Source organism: Leuresthes tenuis, unplaced genomic scaffold (genome assembly GCF_036924035.1).
Source record: "Leuresthes tenuis unplaced genomic scaffold, fLeuTen1.0.hap1 SCAF_7, whole genome shotgun sequence".
Taxonomy (NCBI): Eukaryota; Metazoa; Chordata; class Actinopteri; order Atheriniformes; family Atherinopsidae; genus Leuresthes; species Leuresthes tenuis.
This window is the reverse complement of record NW_027325361.1, coordinates 17,588,768-17,612,214: the sequence shown is the minus strand read 5'-3', so window position 1 is coordinate 17,612,214 and position 23,447 is coordinate 17,588,768. Positions and strand designations below refer to the sequence as shown.

General features: G+C 42.6%; 1 protein-coding gene across 2 annotated transcripts; it reads left to right on the top strand.

The window, feature by feature from the left end:
• The first annotated feature begins 967 nt into the window (after positions 1-967).
• On the top strand, positions 968-22,493 carry shdb (Src homology 2 domain containing transforming protein D, b). Of its 2 annotated transcripts, XM_072389622.1 has the most exons (8): positions 968-1,371; positions 2,020-2,400; positions 4,196-4,346; positions 7,475-7,696; positions 16,527-16,604; positions 17,323-17,497; positions 18,666-18,785; positions 20,886-22,493. In XM_072389622.1, the coding sequence occupies exons 2-8, from the start codon at positions 2,071-2,073 to the stop codon at positions 21,070-21,072; spliced, it is 1,263 nt and encodes a 420-aa protein (XP_072245723.1). In that variant the 5' UTR covers positions 968-1,371; positions 2,020-2,070; the 3' UTR covers positions 21,073-22,493. The 2 variants fall into 2 exon arrangements, with proteins under 2 accessions (XP_072245723.1, XP_072245724.1); XM_072389623.1 differs by lacking the exon at positions 16,527-16,604.
• Positions 22,494-23,447: the final 954 nt, after the last annotated feature.

The window sequence follows — 23,447 nt, the reverse complement described above, 5'->3', positions numbered from 1 at the left end:
AAAAAAAAACTGACATGCCTTTGTTGGTTGATGTCAAGAAATTGATCCTGCCTTCAAATTTACTGCCTCAGTACTGTAAGTGATTTAAAGTGGACTGCGGGGCCCTGAGAGCTTTGCAGTCACACTTGTACAGCGCCTTCAGACGTCCTTCAGAAACACCTCTGGATTGGTTTTTGATCTCTTCCCTTAAGTCTGGAGTCAATCTTTGGTGAAGACCGTTGCAGACACGGATTGGAAGACAGACAGGATGGGGAAGATGAAAAGGTCTGGATGGAATAACGTGGAGAACAGCGTGGCTGTGGAGACGGTGGTGGGGGTGGATTCTAGCTTGATGACCTCATCCCGTCACCCGCCCCTGGGAGAAAGTGAGCTCACAAGTGTCGTAAAGAAAAAGGGCATTTATGGTCTTTTAACAGACTTAGATGGGCCTTACCCAGTGTAGCATACAATCCAATTTACCAGCCTGGACAATGGGTAATGTGACATCTGTGAGAGTATGACACACTGAGAGAGAGCAAAAAGGGATCAAACAAAGGGATGAAACTCAAAAATGCTCTCACTCGCTCTCTCTTTCTCTTTTTCGTTCTTTTTTGTAAATCTGTGTGAACAAGTTTCATAGCTTTTTCTCATCTTGTCTGTGTGATTGAAGTAGATGAGAGTTTTCGTGTCTAACTTCTGTCACATATATGTGCTCATGTTGCCCAAAAAAATGGTTGGATTTCCTTATTCTTGCAAGCCATTTTTTTTTTTCTGAGACAGCAGAGAACAGTTTTGTTCAGCCTTCGGGCTTCTGCGTGCAGTTCTTTGAGGGGGTTACTTCTTGAAGCCAGACAAATGACAATAATCTTGAGTCAAGCTACAACACTGAAAACCTCTAGTGATGTCATGCGAATGAATAATGCACGTCTTTGGAGCATATTCGTGAGAGCAGACTCCTCTTCACTCGTTCTGCCCTTGCCTCTCTGTTGTGCTTTTGGAAGAGGTTATATTTCTTGTTGCGTTCTGTATTATGTGCAGGCACTTCAATGAATGAACGGTCGGCTGATTGCGAAAGGGAACAGGAGGATATTCCACTGGGAATGAAGCACCTCCCCTTTAATCGCTCTGTTGAGTTGCGTTGCTCTAGAAGCTGTTGTCGCTCTCTCCACTCTCACATTTGCAGACTGCCGTTGGAGGAACTCTGGTACATCTCGGCGCGCGTGTGTTTCTGGTAGAAAGAGGCACAGTTTTTCAAGATCCTTTGCCATTTCGTGGAATCAAAAGCTTTTACGAGTGGAATACTTTATCAATTCTCCGTATCTTTTTAATGCCAGCGACATGAAGAAACGCGGAATAAAGCACCCAAAGTGGCTGAAGGACTGAATCGGCGTGGTGAGTGGTTGTGCGTTCGGAGCGCAGCGCTCTCTGGGTTCTGTATAAAGCCGATGTTTTGATGATAGTTTCGCAGATAAGTTCTTGTGTTTTCGGCTCGACTTTTTTTTCTTTTTCTTTTCAGCAAGTGTGTTCTATAAGTAAACTTGTGTTTTTATGGTTGAAAAATAATCGGGAAGAAAGTTAAGATTGTTTAATTGAAGGTGTCGTTGATTCCGTGTGACTTTTTAATATTCTCCTCCTGCTGTTGTCGTTGCTGTAGTATCACCACGTTAACGTTGGACTGAAATGTAATTGAAGCCTATGGGCAAAGTCCAGTTGCCAGACGTTATCGCTCCCTGCCTGAAACAAAAGGAGAGCGTAAAGCCCAGCTGTCACTGTTGGTTAATGTCACACGGGTGCACGTTATAGCTCACAAATAGTTGGTCTGTGATTAGGAGGAGGTAGTTTTGCACAAATATTGTGGGAGGATCAGGACCTGTGGATTACTGTTGTTTTTTGGAACAGAAACTGAGGTTATTTTGTATTTATTGGCCTCTCTTGTCTCAGTAAAAATGCACAGGGGTAAAGTCAATCTATTGCTCATGTAGTCTAATCAGAATTAAGGTCAACGATAACCTTCTAACTGTCCCTGTCTGCTCCCTGCAGCCTCCTGCTTCAACTCCACTACACAGCAGCACATTTGGAAGCTGAGCTGTGATGGCCAAGTGGCTGAAGGACTACCTGAGCTTTGGCAGGAAGGTGCCTCCACAGCCACCCACACCAGACTATACAGAGAGCGAGATACTCAAAGCATATCGACTCCAGAGGGACCTCGATTTCGAAGACCCCTATGAGGAGTCTGAGAATAAGTCCAGAGCGGAGTCTGGGACTTCTGAACCGGCCACACCAGTGTATGGGTCTCCCATGAAATCATCCAGCGTGGATGTGAAGTCACCTAAACACAGATTGATCAAAGTGGACTCTCAGGAACTGGGGCGCACCAAAATTCTCCTGAGTGCTATCTCCTTGGAAGACCAACAAGAGCCTGTAAGAACCCTAGTCCTTCTGCTTTTCTTGCTGGTATACAAAGAACAAAGTGGGTGATGACAAATAAGATCTTGTTCAGTGGAGTGGGTAAGAGTAATGAAGAGAAAGCAAGCAAAAGAGAGAGGAAAACACTCTAGCACGTCTCTCTCCTCTCACTTCAGTCGCTGTGACAGGTTTTATTGATCAAGCTCCATAAAAAGAGACTTGTAATGTGTCAGAAAATATGCATTGTTTACATAAATCACATTACATCCCACACACCAAATAAATTTGCTAGCATTGGTGGAGTGGGGGGGGATTTATGGTTTTAGCAGGCCATTGAGTCAGAGGGAGTCACAGTCCCCTGAGATTATGTCCCTCCATAAATAATAGATGGGGTTTGGGTTTGCAAGCTGAGAGACCCTCGCACAAGCATGTCAGGGGCCACATAGAGTATCTTTCATGATATATTGCATGGTGATTTGTCAAGGGCCTCAGAGGGGTATCATTTATGCTTCGGTGCAGTTTGTGTCATCAGGGCTGTAGCACTGTTCTGGCTCCGTATTCTATGGGTTGTTTGGGGGGGGGGGGAAAGCGTACACAGCTAGTGAGAACAAAAATACGGCAGCTGTGTGGAGGGCAACTGGAGCCGAAGCAAAGATTTTTTTTCAGGGACACCGTCTACATGCGAACTCACCTCACACATGCTGAGTAAGTTTAGAGTTTTCATTACAGCACTTGAATCCATGACTCCACTCGTGTAAAATGCCAGAAAGTGCAAAAGTCCTGAGGTGGATTGAAGTAAAAGTCTTTGTTGAGTCAATAGCTCCCCTGCATGCCCCACTCATCCCACTCTCATTAATTTCCCATGGTCTGTGGGAACATCCGCATTCTAATTAACATCGCAGATTCTTGTGCATTGATAGATAACCTGTTAGAGAATCAACAGGGGATTAGGATGTAATTTTGTGAAGGCGTGAGCGTATTTAGCAGGAATTTGGGAAGCAAGCTTTTCTTCAGTAATTTCCTTTTTTAGAAGAGGAGGAGAGACAAAGGATATACATGGTTTAGTTCTAGGTTTGTGCACCTGTGTGTTTGTGTATGCATATGTTTGTGCGACCATATGGTTGCCTATGTTGCTGTCACTGTGCCAGATGACCGCAGTCCTTCCCACTGTGATTGCACGGAGGAACCAATGCTACGGACCACATATCTTCCTCTTTAATCTCTGTCCACGCTTTTTGCAGCCAAAAGAACAGATCTTCCTCAGGCAGGATGGACTCTTCACTGCACAATGATGCCTTCATATGACAACAAAGATACAATATGGTTTTGAGAATGTTTTTTTTAGCAGTGGCCACACTGCAAAGTTTCTTAATGCTGTGCACAAAAAAAGAAAGATACTTTGAAGTCTTTCATCTGTGATCAAACATATTTTTAACTCGCCGTTCACAGAGTGTCGCCCTGTTCTCTCCATCTTGGGTCTTGATTAGCTATTGTCCGTGCAGCATTCTGAATTTTCCTCCCTTCCAAAAAGCATGTGTTTGATACTTGAATTCAAGTGTTCCTTAAATGTGTTCGATGTGCAGCTCTCACAAAATACAGATTTGACAATTCTGGATGAAAGTAGAACTAATTATAACCTCTTTAGAATTCTAGCTCGCTTTGCAAATGTGCTTGCAAGAAAAGAGCACATTTTTAAAACAATTGGTTTTCATTATACCGTGTCAGCTTTTTTTTTTTCCTGTTCGGGTTGAAATAAGTGTTCCGTTACTAAATGCGTCTTCTTCACGAGCGTACGTGTTTCATCTCTTAGGTGGTGCCATCGGCTCCATTGGCAGGGGACACAGATTATTCTGATCCATTTGACGCTCGATTGGACCATCGACCGGAGCCAGATCTCGGACCTGTTCCCTGTGAGAATAATGGCTACATGGAACCATATGAGGCCCAAAGGGTCATAACAGGTCAGTGAAGTACCTCATTCTCGAGAAGATTTTTGAGCTTCGAAAAGAATGAGTGACTTTGATCGCAGTCACTCTGTGTTCTGCTGCCTCGTCCATGCTGTTTCCATGATGTACCTTTCCTTTACCCATTCAGGATGGATCAGTCCTTCCAATGCTTTGTGTTCGGAACAGTAGGGTTTAGCTCTCCAATAGAGAGGACCACCTCCTTTATCTGCTGTCTGCACATTGACTATCAGTTGCAAAAAATGAGGGGGGGCCAGTGATTTAAAAATCCTCAGAATGAATTTTTCATGAAAATCATCAAGGAAGTAATGCGGCTGTCTCCTGCACATCATGCACAAGTGCGAATGACCCGATAGCTGCTTGGTTTGAATAGTTGTTGAGATCGCACCGAGCTATTTTTGTACATCTGCCGAGCCAGGTCTGTGTTTAAAACGCTGGAATGTATTTTACAGCACAGAACAGGCAAGTGGCAGATTGTGAGGAGGAAGTAGTAGAATCTGATTTTAAAAAAATGTAATGGATCAGAAAGAATCATTATTTCTTTAATGCCCTAATTTCATCAGATTCAGTTTTTACTGGTTCTTTTTTGTTTTTCTTATTGTTGTCTTTGGCATTGATTCCATACATCCACACCATTAGTGCCCTCATAATATGAGGGTAAGTGGACAAATCTGATTCAGCCCTTTTACAAGAGAGCCAGGTATAGTCTCTTAGGTAGATCAAATCATGAATAAAATATGCAACTGTGTCATGTAGTAATATTGGTGTTGTGTACTATGTCAGCGGTTTCTTTAATGAGCAACACAGGATGATCAATAACATCATCTTTCTCTATTTTTTTTTCATCCTTTTCTCTGTTGTGAGGTTTCTTCCATTTAAGAGCATTACAAACAGTGATGTTAGAGATTCTGTAGGTCCAATTTAAGGACTGCATTTGGTTCTCCACTAGAGAGTTGCAACTGTCCACTCCACTGGGTTTTACTTCACTGCAGCAGAGTGAGCTCTCTGTGTCATGAACTGTCCCCTCTGAGGAGTCTATCCAGTCTTGGACCCCTCTCTGCTCTTGTGATTTGCTCCCATATCGTCTGGCACACAACCATCGTTTTCCATTTCTCCCTCCTCCTGTAACATCTCTGTCTGGCCTTTTCCCCCCGCGCTCTCACTGGTGTGTCCCAGTCATTTAGTGTAAAAGCTTGCCCCCCCCCCTTTCTCCATTTCTCTATCTCTCCTCATCTCAAGGACTCTCCCCAGCCCCAAGGGGAGTCTCTGGCTGCCTCTATAATCTGTCCTTTAGCGAATACTGTGTCCTGTCTTCTCATCGTTGCCACTCAGGCTGCCCTTTGGTAGTCAAAGGAAGTTCATAATATCAAGAATAAGGGAAGGGAGCATCTCTTCTTTTGCTCAAACTGGGAAACCTTGAAGGAAATCTTTTGTTGCTGCAGCTGGATGCAGCCATTGGAGAGATTAGAGTCACAGCAGTGATGACGGAGCATTTGACAAAGCATTGTCAGTTTTTCATTGACTTTGAATTGAGCCTGTCACTCCAATGCTGTATGTCGGCCTGCTTTTGTCTGTCTTTCTATTTCAGTCTGCTTTTACTCATTAAAATACATAGAAGCCGCAGACAAATGTGAGATCAGATTAATAATTATTTTGAACAAAGACTGTGCTGAAAGGACCCATTATAGTATGTGCTTTTTTTTAAGTGCCCATATGTGTTTCAACTTTGTCACAATTCTTAAGTTGTTGAGGATAAAAGGCTCGTCTCCCTTGCTGACACATATCTGCATGCCTAAGCACTCCCCAGCATTCCGTGTCATCGTTCCCCTCAATCTTCAGTCACTGTCACTCTGTCGAATTGCATTTTCAATACACCCACCAGTCTCAACCCTCTGCCCGTGTTTTTCTTTTGAATTTATCATTTTAGTTTCCTCAAATATTGTTTTTATCTCTCAACCTTCATCTTCTCCATCTCCTGGCTTTTGTGACACCACAGGCTCCCAGTGCAGGTACAGCAGCATTCAGCCCTGCTGTTCTTCTGTCTCAATGACTTAACATCAAACGCTGACAGACCACAATCCCCCTGCCTCCCTTCCTTGTTCTTCTCTCTCTTTGCTTCCATTTTCTCTGCCTTTTACTTCTGCTCTTCATCCCACTACAACCTCTCCTCACCTCTCTTTCCTTATTCAAGCTTGCTCTTCCTTTCTTTCCATTTCCCCCTGCCCTTTTCTTCATAACCTCAGGATCTTTCCCCAGGGTTTCTCCTTGGTCACCATGGTGATTACATTGAAGCCCAATAGCACTGTCTTGTTGTGTGAAGGTTAAAGTTTTTTTCTCAGCCTTTCAGCTGCAAACCTCTGACTTTTGTCTTTTTTTCCCCATCTTACATGAACGAAAAGACTTCGCACTGACACAAAAGTTGAACAAAAAAATGTTACTATTTGACTTTATTTTTTCCCCTTCCTCTCTCCCACCTGTTTTTTAAATTAGTGTATTTTTCAGGTCAGCATATAAAAAAAACAAAACACTTCTGATCAGTGCTGCTGCAGCTTAGATGCTCCTATCGAAGCATTTAGAAATCAGATTTCATCTTGCCTGCACCGATAATCCTAAAGCCTTTTATCTCACGGCCATATTTGATCTCACAGAACAGATGCAGGTGCAGAGACCAGTTGTTGGTTGGAACCCTCTGAGAAAGTGATGAAAATGTTAACGAGGAATCGTGGATGCTGCTGTGAGCCATGCTGAATTGCTGCTGGGGTGCAGGTTGGACGAGAAGTGTGTGTGTGATGGGGGGGGCTTGTCTACTGTAATGGCATTCAGCACCTAACCCAAGGCCTTGTTAAGCCCTGTCATATGAGTTTCTGAGCCAACAGCAAGCTGTGCAAATATAATTTGTCTCTTTCCTCTAATTCTAGGCAAGTCGTAGCTCCACAGGCTTTTTCTTTAGATTTGTGATAAAGAAAGCTTTGTGTTTAAGGAACTGTGATTGCAGCTAACAAATAATATTTTTCATGGGGTCTGTTTTTCTTTTAGACATTACTCATCATACAGATATATGAATGTTTGGATGCATATGTTTGTGCCTATTTGTGATTTACATTGTTTTACATATGCTACAACAGAGCTGCAGCGCGGCCCCGGTGGAGGACGGACACGGGGAGGAGTTCAGCTCTATGACACGCCCTATGAAGATGAGCGAGGACAGCGTCTGGGTTATACGTATGGAGAACTTCAGGACGAGGGCAAGGAGAGCAGCAGGCTGCCGCAAGATGATGAGCGACCAGCCGATGAGTATGACCAACCCTGGGAATGGAAAAAGGACCACATCTCCAAAGCTTTTGCAGGTAGTTAAGTTACATTTGAAAAAAAAAAAGAAAAGAAAAGGTTTAGTCACTTTAGTCATCTGATTAAGGTCAGATGATTCCTGGAAAGGCAGCCTGGAAAGTCCCAAAATATTCAGAAAATGCCTAATTTTTGGTGGTAGTTCATCACTTTAAACCTTTATCTAAACCTTTCTCCATACCTTGGATTCACTCATTGATTCATATGGTTTCACGCTGCCAGGCTTGATCAATACTCAGTCTTTTACACACAAAACCCCCACATATTATTGTCAATCTTCCATTGTTTTCTGGTGTCTTAGAGCTTAGAGCAAAACAGTTAATCCTTGCCAACCACTGACAAGAGCCTCTAAAGCCTCTGGCAAATATCTGCATGTCAAGCCTGAATTGGAAGGTATCTTCCCACATATGTTTTTGCAGGAAATCGCCCAGAAGTATTAGTGAAAATGGTTAAGACCAGATTCTGAAGGAGCCCTTTTAAAGGTCAGAGCCCTCCTAGGAGCACACAGACAGCCCTGTTGCTGATACTACACGGTGAAAAATAATTGTCTAACTGTCTTGCCCTTTAATATAGTGTCTGCCCCCCATCGTTACATCTCGACAGCCTTTATACCAGGAAATAGAGTACTGTGACCTTCACTGTCTCAGCTCAAATGACACATATCTCTCTTTCTACATTTGAACACCTCCTGTTGATTATTGATTTCTTACTCTCAGGCATGTGACCGACCACATTCACAACAAGCTTTGAGGAGATCGTCAGAACTGAGAGAGACATTTTGTGTATCTTTTATATGTGCGGGGGGTAGTCAAGGAACTATGTGAAAAACAAGTTCCATTTTCCAAACGATTTTTGTCAAGTAATTGGGATAGTGCACGATTATTGTTTTCTTTATGTTGAACTTGCAGTGCATGTACTTGCATTGCATTCTTTTTCATTGACTGAATATAATTAAAGGGAGAGGGGAAATTGAAAATACGAGAAACGGAACAGGCCTGATAAATCATTTAGGAGTGGATCAGTGTAAGGCATGCCAGGCCAAGTCGGCTTAATTGAGCTGCATCTCTGTGTCATCAAGGTCAAGGTGATGGGATAATAAATCAACCTTGGCTCATCCTCCCTCCCCTCCATTCCCACTCTCCTCCCCTCAGTTAATTACATGCCTACATGTGTGTGACTGATCCGCTGTTAATAAGAGAGTCATGGTCAGTAAGACATTGTCTGAATATCCTCACATACACACACAAATCCATTCTCATCGTGTCCATGCTCAAATCGCCTTAACCAGAAGAGGAGCAAAGAGACACCGTAACTTATTGGGAGTGGAGATGATTTCAAGGCTGTTATTTCAAAAACCAATACCACCTCTCACCTACTTTGCCCTCATTCTAGCTGTATTTGTCATTTTTTTCCCCTCTCCCTTATGTCTTCTTTGTGCCACAGATGCAATGCACTGCTTGAGGGGAGCCCTAACAGCACCATTAGAGCATGCATTGGAGTAAAACACTTATGCAGCCTGAGTCGTCTGACCCTTGTTTTTTCCATTTGAAATCAGCTCTTTGAGCTGGCGTGCTTTCTGTCTGGGCACACCAAGGCACTGAAGTGTAAACACACAAACAGTATTTTCCATTCTCACATTTAATCCATATTCCCAGACCCTCTTAGCGTTGCTAGGCACGGCCCACGTGCGAGGGTGGGGAGAGATGGAAAGGACGGAACAGAGAAAGAGAGAGGTGGAAAAGATGGGGAGAAGAAGACAAAGAGATTAGAAGGAGGTTTGAGCTTGAGGAAGACAGACAGGGATAGAAAAATGGATAAAAAGAAACAAACTGGAGGGAAAGAGAAAGGGATGTCCAAGGTTATGGTGTGTACTATGGCTGCTGAGTGGATGTTTGTGGAGGCCCAGTGCCTCAGTGGGGAGGAGCTGTGAGGAGTATTAATGGTTGGGAGCTGTGGCGAGGTGAAGCAAGTGCAGAGAAGGGGGGATTCAGGGCCATTGTGGCAGGGTGCAATCAGTCATCCACTAACACAGGCACACTCTCTCACTCGTATACACGCCAACACTGCAGCGGTGACAGGTCTGTGCCCACATCCCTCCCCTCCCTGCTGATGTGACACACTCACTCAGATAACCTGCCACAGAGGGCAAAAAGGGGGGCATCGCGATCTGCTAGCAGCTTCTCATCATCACCTCCCCACAGGCGTATGCACACATGCCTAGATTTTTCAACTTGGTTTTCAGGCTCTGATTATCACCAAGCACCTAATTCGAGGGTGAGAAAAGGTTGTGCGTATGTTGGCACAAATGATGGTGTGGGAGAGAAGGATGGGGGGGATTGCTATTGTGTATTGTATGTGGATTTATATGTGCTTCATTCATGCAAGAGGTTCTCTACAGAATCTCTTTGATTGTAATTGTGGCCGCTTATCCACGCTTGTATGTAATCACTTGGATGAAGGAGAATGTTGTGGATATTTTTCAAATCAAAAGTAAGCTCATCTCTGAAGCCTCTTCCGCATTTAAAATTGGATGGCAAGTCCACTTCAGTGCTCGTCCTCACCAGTTCTGTGATGGTGATCCTGCCAGTGCCTGAAGAGGTGGACATGACAGGCCCCCATCTCAGTCCAGAAGGCTTTTATTACAAAGGAAAGCTGTCACCAGTCGCACCGTCTAGCTCAAATTACATCAGTCATTAACTCCTGGAAGTTAATAGACAGTCTAGGAGTGAGAGATTGGTCCTGCAGCCATTCGGCTTTATTGCTGAGCTAATGAGAAGCGCCATCTTATTAACTCCCCGATGGTCACTCCTAATGAACAAATGAGAGTTTCAGGCATTTTTATGTTTTCAAATTTCATAGTCCACAACAGAAGGTTTGAGCTATTTGATGCCTATAATGGCCATGTGGAGGTTGGCGGTGTGGAGCGCATGATGAGAGAGCCACAAATCAACTGGAGATCTGGATAGAGTAGGTGAATGAATAACACTGCTACCCCTAGCAGTTACCGTTAAATCGGCATTGAGAAAAGTACTTATCCTCCACTTGTTCCTGTGCAGCTGCTCATTAGGCAACATTTAGACTCAGGCTGTGCAGAGAAGCTTCTCAGTATGATGAACATGATGAACATACCCATGCTAAAAGCAAGGTTAAGACTAAGAAGATTTAATTTTCTTCCCCTCAGTTGCAGTACAAAAATACATTTAGGGGAAATTGAACCACAGCATAATTAGTCTTTCAATGATTTCTTTAAACCCACTTTGTAACATATTTAATTGGAAAACAAGGGTTATTTGGTATGGGTTTGTTTATACTTCCATGTGGTCGACTGCAAACTCCTGTGAAGCTTGTCGGTGTTGATTTAATAAAAGGCCCTCTGGACTGGAGCTTTGATTTCATGGCTTTTGTCTCTGTGGGTCCTGGGTTTGTTTCTGACCTTTTGAAAAATTCTTCCTGAGTTTTGAGTTCCGTGTCTTCACAGCCGTCATGTTTCCCCCAGAATGAAATGCAATGACTCACGAGCCCTTCAAATTCCCCCTTATGCCATCATCATCATCCATGTTAACTTGATGATGTCAGCATTGAGCTCAAATCGCTGTCATGTCTTGGGGCATGTGGAGGTACCAGATTGCTCAACTTGCCAGATCTACTCAGGGTCCTGCATTTATAAATGATGTCACATATCATTGTTTTTTCCTCACTGACTTGAAGATTGGCTGTGTAGACAAAGAGATATAAATCTAATTAAAAGTATGGCAAACTTTGCATGTAATTATGTTACATCTGTATGTGTAGAGAGTGCAGGAACTCTACAGAGTAATTCTGTATTTCATTCTCTACTGGTCTGGCTGCTCTGTTATATTTGAGATAGCTTTGTAATTGAAAAAATCCTGCAAAACTGTGACGATTATTTTATTCTTTGACAAGGGAACCTCTGTGATCTCCTTTATGTTTAACATTCACTAAAAGCAAACCTTGCGAGGAATGGTCTGGCGTCTACACATTTTCTTTTTACACTTAATCATCGTGTGCTCTCAGAAGATTCAAAAATTGAGCAAATTTGGACATGTTGTACAACGTTATCATCAGGCATGTCTGGTTCTGAATGGCAGCCCAGAGTGTGAAGACAATCTACACGAAGTGCAGTCTCTCATGTTGTTTTGCACATGCAAACTAAAATAAATTGTTGAGAAAATGATGAAAAAGGCCTGTAGATAGATATTTATTTAAAATGTTTTACAGTATTAGAATGCATATATTTTCCCCATTGAATGGCATTTTTAAGTTGGATATTCAAGGCTGGTTTAACATGTGAATGAATTCCAGTAGTAAAGTAAAAGTGAACATCCCAAAAGATGGTGTGTATGTTTGTGCGTTGGTGTGTTTGTGTGTGTGTGTGTATGTATGAGCTTCAGCTTGATATATGTGCTCTGACAAGACAAGGTTTCCTGCAGTGTTAGACCATGCATATTCGTGTATGTGTGAGCGAGATTGTGTGTGAGTGAAAACAAGCAAAAGAAAATTAAATTTCCATTTCTGGATTGATGCTGCTCTAAGCAGGCCCTGGGGCATCTGACCAGCTCCTCCATCAAATCTCCTTCACAGAGGAACTCTCTCTTTCACTCTCACTTCCTTTTTCTTTTTGTCTCATCTCCTCTCTTTTATGCCGTTCCTCCTTCCTCGCTGATTTTCCTTCTCTTTCACCCTGAACCTTATGTGACATTAATGGGAAGGCATGTCCTTTTTCGACAAACATGTAAGCTGAAGGGACAAATTATAGAAGTAGAGCAGGGCAAGAAGAAAGAGGAGCAAGATGATATGGAAAATGAGATGATGCCCCACTTAAAGGGGAAATGGGTGAAGGAAGAGTGATGAAAAACAGGTATTAGACACTGGAATGGATGGGGGGAGCACCATGAACATAGAGAGAGAACAATGCCAGAGAAGTTTATTCTTAAAAAAGATTGCTTTATTGCCCAGCAGAAGGTCTTTGTGTACACAGAGAAAATGCCAGGGCTGTGTCGGACAACAGATGTTTTCATTATCGACCTAATGTAGCTGTTCATTGTCTTTTTCTGCACCTCCTTGATTATTAGGACACAGAAAACAGCTGGTGTGCCTGAAAAGTCAGTTATCCATCACTGGAAGCAATGCGCCCCCTGTGTAGCACAGAAAGAAAAACACAGTCTGGTCATTCCCTCCCCCCCTCAGATCATTTCTGCTAATTGTTAGCAGGTTGCTGAGGCACCAGGCACACGAGATTTTTTGGCATACCACAAATTGCTGTCACCTGTTTGATCGGTTGGGGTAAATACTGGAAAAGCACATTTCATTGTTAGCAAAATATTTCTGCTGTAGACTTCACCGTGAGCATGCCTTTGTCTGTAAATCATTATTCTCATTGTGTAGAACTGAAGAAAGAAACAAAGCACCAACAGTCTTCAGTGGATGACAGAGCCACAGGTTCTCATTAGAAGTCGATGGTGGTCAGATGTTCCAGGCTAGCAAATGAGTGACATTGTTTGAATGTGTGCATTGCATGTGTGTGCTTTGCGACTGCTCTTTGAAACCAAAATAGTTTTTTTAGACGAGGTTTATGTGTACACGTGTACACATATGAAAAGGACAGTCAGTGGTTCAACAAGAGAGGAAACCGCTGGACCTGGTTGGCTTGTTCGAGCAATTTTTACTCTCGTGCATTAGCATGCATTTGGGTTACAACTGTATTATCAAAATATGAATTAAGCTTTGATATTACCATATTTAAAAACACTGTTGCTCTAAAGGTATTTCTAGAAAAAATTCAAGATTAATAAAAAAACAACTTAAAACTGGTGTTGGAGCCAGTTGCAGACCGTTGTTAAAGAACGGTGCTGCAAACAGGATTTATAGATGCTGTATCAAGAAGGATCTATAAATGCCAGTGATTTTTATTTATTTATTTATTTTTTATATATTCTTTTAAAACACCTGACAATATTTGCATTGTAAATTAACCTGCGCACGCCCGCAAACGCACCTAATGATAGAAAACATTAAACATGGGGAAAATAAGGAGAACTCATGTTCTTCCACTGCCGCTTCGGCTTTCCGTCCTTGTTGAAGCCAAGTTTTTTTATTGTTCTCTCTTGGATTAAGCAAACCAGATACTTCATCGGCTCTGGATTTTTAACATTGGTGGTCACTAAATTTCACCAGGTCCGGTCGGCCTCATTAACTGCGCCCCCACGCCCTCATGTAACCTGTTCTTTGCCCTGGCCCAGCAAAGGTGTTGTTACACCGATCTTTTGGGGCTGGGACCAGACCTTTGGCAGTCAAAACAGAAATGACTGGTTCTAAGCAAGGATCTGTCTGTGAACCACCACTATAATCACTTTGGTGGGAAAAACTCTTGTGTTTGTGAAAATCATGGTCTTGCAATATGCAGGTAGGGAGTATGAAGCAACAACAGTTATCAGGGTGGACATTTGCGTTGGACACTCAATCTGTTTTTAAGGAGAAAGTGGCGCTTTTTCTCCACAGCTTCTCTGTCTCAAGTCTGTTATGATACTGCATGCTGAGTATATGTATGCATTTCCTTGACCTCTTGTCACCAAAATCCATCTATTGCACTCTTGTTGGCTTTAGCTCCCTGCTGACAGCTTCATCACAACTCCTCCCCTTACTGACAGCATCAGAATATCAAGCATGCCAGATACTCAGCTGGAGTCTGGAACATCTCCGAGAGCCTCTCAAACCTCATCTTTGTGACGTTAACACATATAGCAACAGATTACCTCCGATGAAACTAATTTGGGCCATTTGTCTACAACTTCCAAGGTTTGTCTGAGATGAGAAAGGTGAGAGGGTTCGAATCTCATTGAGTTTACTACTTGTAGCTCCCTCAGAAAATGCCTTGACATTTTTTAGGACTGCAGTGAATGTGCGAAAATCACTGTAGAGAACTTAATCTGTTGTTGCTGATAGGGCCTAATAAATGCCACATACTCAGCTGGAGAGAGATATTCTTGGTCTTTTGTTTTTCATATTTTATAGAAATAACACACTTCCTTCAACTAGGTACTTATTTGTTCTTTTCTTTTTTTTAATCGCACAATTTCCCAGGCACGAGCCCAGGATCTGACTTGTCTTCTGTCTTTTATTCATCGGACTCATCAATGTTTTATTACCTCAAATCTCTCTTGGATAAGAGATTTGAGGTTAAAAAGATTAAAAAGAATAAATCTACCCATAGATCACCAGTGTCCATGACTGGAGAACTGAATCTGATGAAACTTCCAGGAACAGTTGGATGTGTCAAATGTGCTTTTAGACATATCTCCCAGCCTAACATTTACTGTTTATACTCGTTTGACAGTGTAGTTTTAAGATCTGCAGTCTTAGACAACACGATTTGTTCAGGGAGATAACTGCTGCCCAAACGGCAATGGAGAGAAATCTTGAAAGAATTTCCTCCTCTGGCTGCAGCACGCTCTAACCTGAAGCTTATCTCTAGCTGAGACGGCTGAGCACATTTTTAATCTGGGAGAAATTGTCTTGGCTGCCCCCATTTTTTTTTTTTTCTTTCTTGTTGCCCATAACTTTCTTTCGTGTGCCTCTCATTTAAACTTATCTGTCTTTCCACACCTGTCTCTGCTTTTTTTTTTTTTTTTTCTAGAATTAGAGGTGTGAAATGGGATGTGGTGGTGAGCTGGCAAGCAGCAGAATGTGGCAGTGGTGGTGCTCAGGGGTCTCAGGTGTGTTCATGTTCGTGTCTCCCACTCAGGAGGGCCAGGCCACACTTTAATCCTGGCCTCAGTAGTGGTGCTGCCCGCTCCAGATGGGGCCATTGTACTGTGCCATGCATCAATAATTCACAGAGAGCCAGAGAAAGTGGCGAAGTGTGTCTGCCTGCTCAATAATTAAACGGGGAGCGAGAGAGACATGTATGTACAGCCTGGGTCTCTCTCTAAGCGCCCATTCAAATGGCCTTTGATGTTGCCGGCCTGGGGGGTCTTTGGATTTGTCGGCTCATTACGATGTCACCCCTCTTTTCCTTTTATTTGTTTTGTAATCCACTTTTGCAGAGAGCTGAATTTACATTCCTATACTGGCACAAATGCATAATGTACCTGTATTCCTGAGTGTGTATGTAAAGCAGCAGTAATTGTTACTGTTAAAGTCGTCAGCCGTGGTATAAGATGAGCTATTTTAAGTTCTGTCTCCCAGTGCACCTTCTGTTGCTGTAGGTAGGGCTGTCAAAGAGGGATTATTGTTGCCCCATGCACCTCAGTTCCAGTATCATAAGATGCAGTGGGTCACATTAAAAATAAGACTTTTTTTTAAATGTAATTTGATGTTAAGAGACGATTCAATGTAGTATAAAGTTCAGATAACTATCAATAATTCAACCCCTGACTTTTCCCATTCCCTCTGTTTCATCTTTGCTTTATTTCGTCTAAATTACTGTAAGTATGGGGTTTAAAACGCTTAAGCCATATTTTTTTCATGTGTGTAATAAAGTAAGGTGACTGGAGCTAGATTATATTACTTCTCCTCATGACAGGAAGTAGAGTTAACTAAGTTTTATGACACCACATCCCTGTCATCCCCACACATACTGTACTGCCTGTCACTACCACTCCCAACAGAGCTTCCCTTTCTATCATCTCTTCCACTTCTCGCATCCTGCTCATTCTGTCCACCTCGCTCTGAAAATCCTCCTCCCTACTTTAGTTGTTCTTAATCATCACCAGTTCTCTCACCTGCTTCATTGCAGTTAACTTTGTAAAAGCCCATCTGCTCTTTTCTTGCACTTTTTTCTCTCGCCTCCTCCCCGCTCCCTTCTTCTATTAGAAATGAGGGAGTTGTCGGAGTTGCCCTGGCCTGCCCCAGTGGGTCAGCTGGAAGAGGAGCCCCCCGTCAGAGAGCAAGGTGACCTCTCACCCTGAACACTCGCAGTCTCGCCCTACTTTATCTATCCAAACGCATGCAGTGGCTTGAACCTTCTTGACCCTGTTGTCCTGCAACTGCCCCACCCCCTCAGACTGCATCTGCCGCACCTGCATCTGTCCCTGCCTGTTGCAACTGTTGAATGGGAGGTTTGGGGTTTTAGAACACTCCCTTCCTAATATTGCCCCCCCCCCCCAAAAAAAAACCCCAAAAAAAACAAAGCATCAACCATGCATGAAAAGTTCCCTGTAAGGAGGATGTCTGCCGTGTTAATGTCAGGGTACCTAAAGTGCTGCGGTAAACTCAATGTTTCATTACAGCTTAAATTTTTACAAAAGTCAGTAAGAAAAGTGCTAAATAACACTTCAGTGTACACATGTGATATGCCCTGGAATAGTACTGATACAGCAAACATTATTTTCAAAGTCTACAACAGTAAATAGTCAGAGCAAATGAGCTACATGTCCGTTTGCCTTCCAGGACTCATAAAAACGTTGATGATGGTAATTGTGATCATAGTTTTGTTGTTGTCAGAGCCCCGCTGTCGTGCAGTGTGATCCATCCATGAGACGCGAGAGGTGGTTTTGCCCCGGCCATATATCTGATGTTTACCCCAGTCTGGCTGAGAGGTTTAATCCCTTTTGATCATATTGTTGTGTAAATAGCGTGACTCATTTTTTCTGTCCCTGCTTGCCAACAGTGCAATTTGATGGCGCAGAGTGGGATCGCTCATCGCCGCCTGCAGAGCGGTTGCGTCCTCCCGGGCCCAGATCCAGCCCCCTGGCAGGAGGAGGAATGAAGTTTCGAATGCCGCATGAAGGCCCCACGATGGTGGGGGAGAGAGTGGATGCTACTCTCCCTCTGGAGAAGCAGGTGTATGTATGCTATCTACTTTTAAACCCACAGGTGCTCACCGTTATCAGTTTCTGTATCAGAGCAAACGTGCACTTGATGTAAGCTTTGATTTGGTAGTAGATGATTGAGGGATAGAGATATGCCCCTGTCTGACTAGAAGATTTGCAGTAATAGTAGTAATGGTCATTCAAGTAAAATTAGCAGTCATAAAAGTGAACCAGCAATGCTGTGAGAGGTTTTATAAATGGATATTGAATGTGTCAGTCCAGGTACAGTAGGGAGGACCTGAGTTAAATCATGCATTATGTCTGGAGCATTTTCCAGAGTTATGATGTTTCGAAGCATTGAATACTCGCATCCCTTTCATGAAGACATTTATCATACCATGTATAAAAGTGGTTATGAGTATTTGAGGGAAGGCCTAGTTGGGCTATAGACCTCATTAGAAAAGCCGAAGACAGTTTTATTGCTCGGCTTTGATCTATTAAGGACTTGGACACATTAAATTGAAGCTGTTATGTGTTCCAGCTAAACAGAACTGGGAAAGGTTACAGGGTGAACTAATTAAGTCACAGCATTAAAGACACACATTTACTTTGGTTAATTTCAGATATCATTGGTGCAATTTATGTGCCGTTTCTGTGCACATAAAGAGCTGTTTTGCTAATGAAATCCAAGCACATGACACCCCTTAAGCACAGATGAACAGTCAGGCACACACTGTGTTGTACTACCAAACACATACATTCGAACAAATTCACTTGAGAAGCTGATTGTTATGCTCCACTACTCCCTTATGATCTCCTAAGGATTGTTAGACTTTGTGGTTGCTTTTAGCGCTGTTTTTAAATCAGAAAAAAACAACAGCACTATTGCCCTGTAGCATTCATGTCACATGGCCCAGGCATCGCCAAGAAATGCTGATTATTATGGCACAGAAAAACATTTCTTAACTGAAAACAAGACAAATTTGACTGAACAACATTTGGGAAATTAGAGTTTATAGAACTGGAAAACATGGAACCTGCACTGGGACCATCCGAGTGATCTGATCAAATGGCAAACATTACCTCAGAGATTCTGTGTTCACATCCATCAATAAAAGGTGTAAAAAAAACCCTGTCATGTTTGCACATCATGTTTCCCCTTTTGCCGCATCTTATCGTGGCTGTGTGTGTGCTCCAACAGATGGTACCACGGTTCACTGTCCCGCTCGGAGGCGGAGTCACTGCTAACTCTGTGTAAAGAGTGTAGCTACCTAGTGAGGAACAGTCAGACAAACCGCTCTGACTACTCCCTGTCCTTGCGGTAAGATGCACCAACATACAAAAACAAGCCGTTAAACACCATGTTTATTGGCAGTTTGACACGACCATTTGCATATTTGTCTCTTTTTTTGTACCTTGCAAATAAGGAGTGTGTGCGTTTAAAGTCACCTGAGCTTCTTATCTCATATTGCAGTTTTCCACACCTCTACATCTACATCTTGCCTTTCGTCTCTCCCATCCACCATCACCTTCACTTACGCTCACTGCTGCACAGATTTCTCTCCTGATGCTCATGTGCAGGGCACAAATACTGCTTATCTGGGCGAATCTCTCCCTTGTAATTACTATCATGATCCATTGTGCTGGCCTCACAAGTCTCCCATCATCACTCTTTCCTCACACCAATCTTGGCCTCTCTTTCTGTTGCCTTCTTCCTTGGCCCCAGTGGGCCCTCTAAGTGGCAATCAGGCAGGTAGAGCACACTTCAGTGCACACATCATCCTCCACATAATCACTAATGAATATGAATTACCTTCTGTGGGACACCCAAGAAGGGAATTAGGCAGGGAAGTGGGAGAGTGAGGGAAGGGGAGGTGAGGGGAGTCACTGTGTTGTGCTGACATATAAACAAGCTCATGCGTTACTCATTTACATGACTAAAGTAGGTTTGACACTCACATGCACATTTGCTCAAGCAGCAAGGTCAGTACTGAGACTGACTCCCAAGCTGGCACATATGTGGTTTGGAAGAGGGAATGCATGAAGAAAGCTTACTACCTTACTTTCTTTCAGCTGTTCAGAGAAATGCTGAAAGTTACCTACATAAAAGGCCATCTTCTAAACAGAGACCTTATAGATAACCTTTTGGATAAAGTATTTTTCTATTTTCTGTTCCGTGACTGACTGAGTGACCACTCAGTCCATCAGGCCAAATCTAATTACGTTACCTTACTATTGCTTCAAACTTTGCCCCTCGTACATGCGCCTGTCGGGTTCGAAATGAAAACTTTAAGAAAGATACCAGCTTCAGGGAAAATAGTTGACCCTCAATTCAAATTCTCTTCATTGTCATGGATGTTGCAGTCGTGTCTCGTGGGTATCGTGTTTCTAAACACTAGATTTGGAAGCAGCAGTTAAGTCTTTAACAGACACACAGTTATGATGTCAAAGCTACCTTCAGAGAGGAGTCTTTGTGTAAAAACACTGTTTCACCTCAATTCTGTGGAGGAAAAAAGACAAAATCAGCATCAGTATGTTTTTGTTTGTTTGTTTTTTGCTTATCTGTCCTTGTATAACGTGAACCACACTGACCGCATGCTAGATAACACAGAAAGGTTAACACTGAAAGGAGTGACTGATGAAGGTCATTTAATGAAGACACAGAGAAGAGTCACCACAAAGTGAGTCGGGGCTGAAATTGACAAGCCTATAAGATCTACAATGGCACAGGTTACAGTACAAACAAGCACTGTTTGGTTTCAACATCATCAGCTGTGACCATTGCCATGGAGCTCCGGAGGCCTGCTGGACGATGACAGGCTGCTTCTGGTTATGTTGTTTGCAGTCAGTGTTTTTGGTTTCATTGCTCTTCAAAATTTAATTTGGTTTCCTGAACAATGACAATTATGGTCAAGCCCTTGTCTTTGCCTCTGCTGCTATATTTAGACAAACATCATGACTGGTTGGCTGGCTCTTAAAGGGGAAGTCCTTTCACGGATGCCTTAAATTTCAAAGTCTGGTGTGTCTCTGTTGGAAAAGCCACCGCCGCAGACCACAACATCTGTCTTTTTCTCTCGCTCAGAGACTCTGCTCTTTTTTTTTTAATGTTATTACGCCACTCATCCATCCATCACAATGTCCCCTCCTAATTTGTGTCATGGCGGCGTTAGCTGTTGGTTAGAATCATGTCCCCAAAGTGGAGAGAGAAGTGAACATAAATCCAGACTGTCACTCACGCTGTGTCATAATGTGACAAAGTGTGTGCAAGGCTGAGTTTTATGTGCCCTACATTTCATCTCATCCCTCTTTTCTCCCTTAGACTTCTTGTTGACTTTAATATTGGATATCTCCCTCTCTCTTTTGTCTCCATCCTCAACCCACTGTCTCCATTATTATGTTTTTCTTTTCTTTTCTCTCACAGGAGCTGCCAGGGTTTTATGCACATGAAATTCACCAGGTGTAAAGATGGAAAGTACGTGCTGGGACAGAACAGCCCACCCTTTGACACCATCCCAGAGGTCATCCACTTTTACACCTCACACAAACTCCCGATTCGAGGTGCGGAGCACCTGTCCCTGCTGTACCCTGTGCAGGTGCAGACACTCTGACTCAGCTGGATGTTGTTGTTTTTTTCTGGACCTCCAGGATTTTGTTTTGATCAGACTCTGAATACACGAATGTTAAACCATACATTTTCAGCAGAGTGACAGTGCTCTTTCCGTTGTTTGATTGGATCACTTCTAATGATTCCTCTCATGATGGGCTCCTGCCCTCAGCCACCACTGCTGTTGCATCTGTGCCAACTGTCCTCTAGTATATTGGGGATCAATTCACATGAAATGCAATACCTGGACTTCAGGCACCTTTACTGTATCTCCTATTTCTCATCTCTGTGTTTGGCCACGCTGGGTCACTTCAGGATTAAAACGCTCAACCTCATTGAATTTCCTTCAGAGTTGACGAAAAGGTATTGGATATTAGCCGAGCGGTCGCTGGGAGAAAGTCTGTATATTCTGAATGTACTGATGTTCTGTGTTTACTGAAGACGAGCAGAAGGCCAAGATTAAATTATTGCTGTTCCACTAAAACACCTTTACACTGGTTTAGAAAAGAAAAATATCGCTGTTGTTGGGTTAAAACCTCGAACATCAGATTGTGCTGAGTTTTCATGCTTTATAATAGAGTCAATAAAGTCTAAATTGTACTATCTAAGATGAGAGACCATATTCATCCTCAGGCTTGTTCTTTCTGTAAGAAATCAGTGCTTTCAAAAAGGCTATTTTAAAAGATACAAGGTTTTTCACCAACATCAGCTATATTTTTATATCAGCTATATGTTTTGTTATTTTATTTTACACAAAACCATGATTTTTTTTTTTCCTCCTCTCCTTTGATTTATCCTGTACTGTTTTCGGGTCGTTTGATGCATAAGTGTGTTACTCTGTGATTGTTCATCATAACCAAACAAAGAGGTTGTGTTGTATTGGTACTGTTGACCTAACTGACTTTTTGTCTCTTTTTGCTTGCCTGTGTTGCATTGGGTTTGTTAAAACCAGTGTGTCACTGCTGATATTCTCTCATGACTGACTTAAAGAGCAGATAAACTTGGTAAACTAAGCTATAGGCTTATTAAGTAGCAAAGAGATTAAACACTCAAAAACTTTGTGAATATCGGCCACACTTTCACACATTTTCCCACATCTTGCAAATTTTCGGCCAACCAGCACATCACATGCTGGGTGCTGAGTTGCATATGAGTTTAATGCTTGCCAGCTGGAATGGGTTGAAATGTCTGCTGCCTGGTTGCAGTATTTTTTGGTGAAAATACATTTGTATGTACAGTTGGAGATGACAAATGGGCAGTTCAATTAAAGCAATGTTTTTTAAACCAAAAAGGTCCATGAAAATTTGAATAAATTGTCAGTTCACAAGGATTACATGTTTTCTTTCGTGTCATTGGCATCAAAACAACTACAAAGTCTGCAAGTCGTCACAAAGTTATTGTTTTCTGGCCTTGAATGACATTATTGTGTCAGATACATTGATAATAAATTTTAACAAATTCCCATTTTGCATGGCAGTCCAACAGTTCTTGTTACTGCGGACAAGCATTTTGCATGTCACTACCTCTGTGATGACGTGTAGGTGTACGCAGTTGGAAGGCTTCTTGGTGTCACTCGGGTCTTTTGTTCCCTCCGTAGACTCTTGATTTTGTTTTCTGATCACCAATTCTGACCACTTTGGGCCCGCCAACAAGATTGGAGTCCAAATCACACAATTGATATCCAGTAGCTCCCTGTTTTCCTCCAGAATCTTAATGTAGTCCTTTATTTACTTTTATGAATTTGACTTTTTGTGATTTTTTTTGGTTTTACCAGTTGGCCCAACCAATGGACTGAGCAAAACCGAGCCTAATGGCACAGTGTCATTATCCTTGACCTCAACTTCATTCTTCTCTCATCTAACCACTGAAGTCTGGACCTAAAGCTTCCTATTTGTCCAGATAAGCTTTAAAAAGTCATCTGCAAAAGCTTTAGTTGTCTGTTTTGAGAAAGGCGAGTCCTTCTTGGCCCGCATTCACAGAACTCATTTGAGCAGGCTCCCCTAGAGTTTCTGACCTGAGATGTTCGAACCAGAATTTTTCAGACGGATCAGGGTACCTTAAGTAATGATTCATGTTTTACATCGAGATTCTGCAGGAAAATGTGACCTGGGGCAGCATTGGACCTTCCAACACGATGATCCACATAACGTGGTCAAGGTAATGGTAGTCCAAAATCCTTATTGGGACATGCAGAAGGCTTGTGAAAGGCTTACAGATTTAGGTCTTTGGAGTTAATGAAAAATTTTGGCATTGGATTTTTAATTTAGAAATTGCTTAAAAAACCCAAATGGTTCTAAATGACTATTTATGTCTGACAATGACGAGTGACAACGGACGATAAGACTGTGACTGTGTTTAGACATTTTGTTATTAGTTTTC